The sequence below is a fragment of the Phaseolus vulgaris genome, unplaced genomic scaffold (genome assembly GCF_000499845.2).
Source record: "Phaseolus vulgaris cultivar G19833 unplaced genomic scaffold, P. vulgaris v2.0 scaffold_24, whole genome shotgun sequence".
Taxonomy (NCBI): Eukaryota; Viridiplantae; Streptophyta; class Magnoliopsida; order Fabales; family Fabaceae; genus Phaseolus; species Phaseolus vulgaris.
The window spans coordinates 350976-353997 of record NW_027174093.1 but is presented as its reverse complement, the minus strand read 5'-3'; the positions used below and the strand labels follow the sequence as shown (position 1 = coordinate 353997).

General features: G+C 50.7%; 1 protein-coding gene across 1 annotated transcript; it reads right to left on the bottom strand.

Moving 5' to 3' along the window:
- Positions 1-1074: 1074 nt before the first annotated feature.
- LOC137817261 (uncharacterized) lies at positions 1075-1815 on the bottom strand. Its single transcript, XM_068620514.1, has 2 exons — positions 1588-1815; positions 1075-1524 (listed from the first exon to the last, which is right to left on the bottom strand). Exons 1-2 carry the CDS (start codon positions 1813-1815, stop codon positions 1075-1077), a joined length of 678 nt encoding a protein of 225 aa, XP_068476615.1.
- Positions 1816-3022: the final 1207 nt, after the last annotated feature.

Sequence of the window (3022 nt, the reverse complement as noted above, 5' to 3'; positions counted from 1 at the left end):
TTAAAGTGTTTTAGATTGCATGCTTGTTGTTTTCCCGGAAGTTTTGAAGAAAGACCTTGTCACTTATATGTGGTTTAAGGCGAGTTGAAGTTATGTTGCATGCTTTCTAAAAGGTTTTAAGTCCCTATCGTTTTTCGGCGATTAGCGGCATCAGTTAAAGTTTTAAAAGGCCTCATCGTCTTTCGGCGATCGGAGGCACCAGCTAAAAGACCTCAACGCCCTCGCGCGTCCTGAGGCAAGAAAGAGTGAAAAGTCCTCAGTGCCTTCAGGGGAGAGAAGATGTAGCCCCGGGCAATGTAGAGGCACCAGTAAAAAGTCCTCAGTGCCTCCAGGGGAGAGAAGATGTAGCCCCTGGGGCAATATAGAGGCACGAGTTAAAGATCTTCTCGCCGTCGAGCGAGTTCAGGCGAGTTAAAGACCTTCTCGCCGTCGAGCGAGTTCAGGCAAGATAAAATCCTTCTCGTCTTGAACGAGTTCAGGTACGGTGTAAAGGGTGGAAGAAGTTCGGAGGGTGGCTAAGGTAGGTTCGAAGAGAACGCCCAGCCACCCGGTTCCTTGTTCTGAAGCTCAGGGAGGTAGAGAAGGATCCGAAAGGCGCCTCTACCCCCAGATGAGGGAACAATGGCCAAGTTGTGGAGGCAAGAGGAAGCATGCATCGCCAAGACCCTCTGGCGATCAGAAGACATGCAGGCAATGGCACAAGTAAGGGCCCATTTGATGGAGCAGATCAGGTGAACTATGCCTTAAGCTATCAGTTGAACTGAAAATTGCTGTTTAGCGAGTAGTTTTACGATGAAGTTTGCTGCTTTAAAGTTTACGAGTTATTAGAATGCTGTCATTCGAAAGTTGATAGTTTGAAGCAGTTAGTGAACAGTTGCGCTCGCAGAATTGCTAAGTCAATTTCGTTTAAGCGATTTGTGCAAGAAGAAATAAAGCTGACAGAGAGATTATATGAAGAAGCGGAAAACTTCATAACAAAGTGGTATCAGTTCGAAATACATATACAAAAAAGGAAAGTTATTACAAGTAAGTTTGTGTAAAGCAAATAAGCAGATAAGTGATGAAGGGAAGCAGCTAATCTTCAGAAGGGACGATCTTCCCATCCACCACTTCGTTGCATATTGAGATCATGGAGAGGTCCAGCTCGGGGTACTGGCAAGCGAATTGCTCCAGGGCAGCATCAAACCCGGCGGCGAGGACTTGGGCGGAGCTAAGCTCAAGCTCTTCGTTTTGTTGCTTGAGCCCCTCGGTTTGCTGTTTCAACTCGTCAGCTCGCTTCTTCAGTTCTTCAGTTTCCCTGCGAGTCTGAGCGAGGTCTTCAGCAACCTTCAGGTTTTCCTCCCACGCCTGGGCCAGCTCTGCAGCAATCTTTGCCTTTTCCGCTCTAGCTTCGACGAGCTCGGCCATGGCTTCATCCCTCTCCTTTTCAACTTTCCCTAGGAGAACCTCCCGATCTACTGACCTCTTCACAAGGCTCTCTACCTTGGCTGCATCTGCTTTGATCGACGCCTCCAGGTCAGCCACCTTGAGTCAGTAGGGGACCAGTTTGCTCTCCAGCTCAATTTTCTCTTGAGCTAGGAGGTGCACCTTATGGCGCAGATCGGTGGCCTCCTTACGCGCCACCCTCAGCTCAGTGCTCATGGCGTCGTCCACTCTCGAATGCTCGATTTCCGCCATTGTAAGGTTGCAAGACAACTTCTCCGCCTCGATCCTTATTAGGCGATTCTCCTCTTGGAGCACGGAGATGTCGTCCTGAAGTTTCTTGCTGGAGCTCTCCACAGCTTTTGATATGATGGAGGGGAGGTCCTCTGCCATCATTCTGAGTTTGACTGTGAAGGGTCCCCAGATCCCTGTAACCGCAAGGGGAAGGTTTGCAACCGCTGTTGGTGGAGGCGCTGAAGGAGCCTGGTGCTGGCTCTCACCACTGCCCTCTTGGATTGGTTGTTGATTTTGAGTTTCTTGGCGTGGTGGTGACGTGGGGGACTCGGTGATGATGATTGGCGAGTTATGAGCACCTTCATCCCCACCTGGCGCAGCTTCGGCGATTGAGGCAGTTGAAGGAGGACCCTCTCCAGCGGATACGAATGGCGTGGAGGCGCTCGGAGGGTTCTCCATGAAGTTGGGCTCGTTGGCCTCAACCGCAGGAAGTGCAGCCGCCAAGGGCACTGCTTGGACTGGCGGCGTTGGAGCTGGGGGAGAAGGTGGTGTTGGTGTTGAAGCTGGGGAGAAGGTGGTGTTGGCGTTGGAAGGACAGGCGGAACAGATGGTGAAGAAGGCGCCACCCTTCTCCTTTTGGTGATAAGGCCATCCTCTGTTGCCTCATCGTCCTCTTCTTCATCTTCTTGGACCACTTGAGTTGTTTTCCTCTTTGGTTTCCTCAAGATGAGTTTCTTTCGCTGAGGAGCGGGCAGAGCTTTTGGAGGAGTCGAGCCTTTAGGGGGCGATCTGCCCTAGGCAGCGACGATCTCCACCACTGAATTTGGCACGGTTTGAGACCCCGATGCCAATTTATGGGTGCGGGCGAGCGCCCTCAATTCAGCTAGTTTGCCCTTGCCCAGCATGAGATCTGCACAGTGCAAGTATACAAGTAAGCCCAAAGACGAAAGTAAAATATATGAGTACATGTGCAAGCAAGACAAACTAATGGTGCAGGAGATAAAAGCCAGATCTAGTGTACAACCAGCAGGACGCCCAACAACAAATGACAGAAATGCAGCACAAGGTAAACCCTAAAGGATGAAGAAGTGCTAACCTATGTGAGCTTCGAGTTGGCTCTCGAGGAACTCGAAGGTGATTATTGAAGAGGTAGGGAAGGTGATGTTGGCGGCTGCTACGCTCTTCCAGAAGAGGCATAGATCCTTGTCCAGCTCGCCCATGTTGTCAGGACTTCTAGGCCTTCTGAAGCTTCCCTTGGAGTCCTTGTTTCCCTTGTTTACCCAGTACAAGGGAAATCCGTCGAGCAGCGAGGGGTCTTGGTCATTCTGGCGCACTTGGACGAATTTTCCCTTCCAATCTTTGTAAG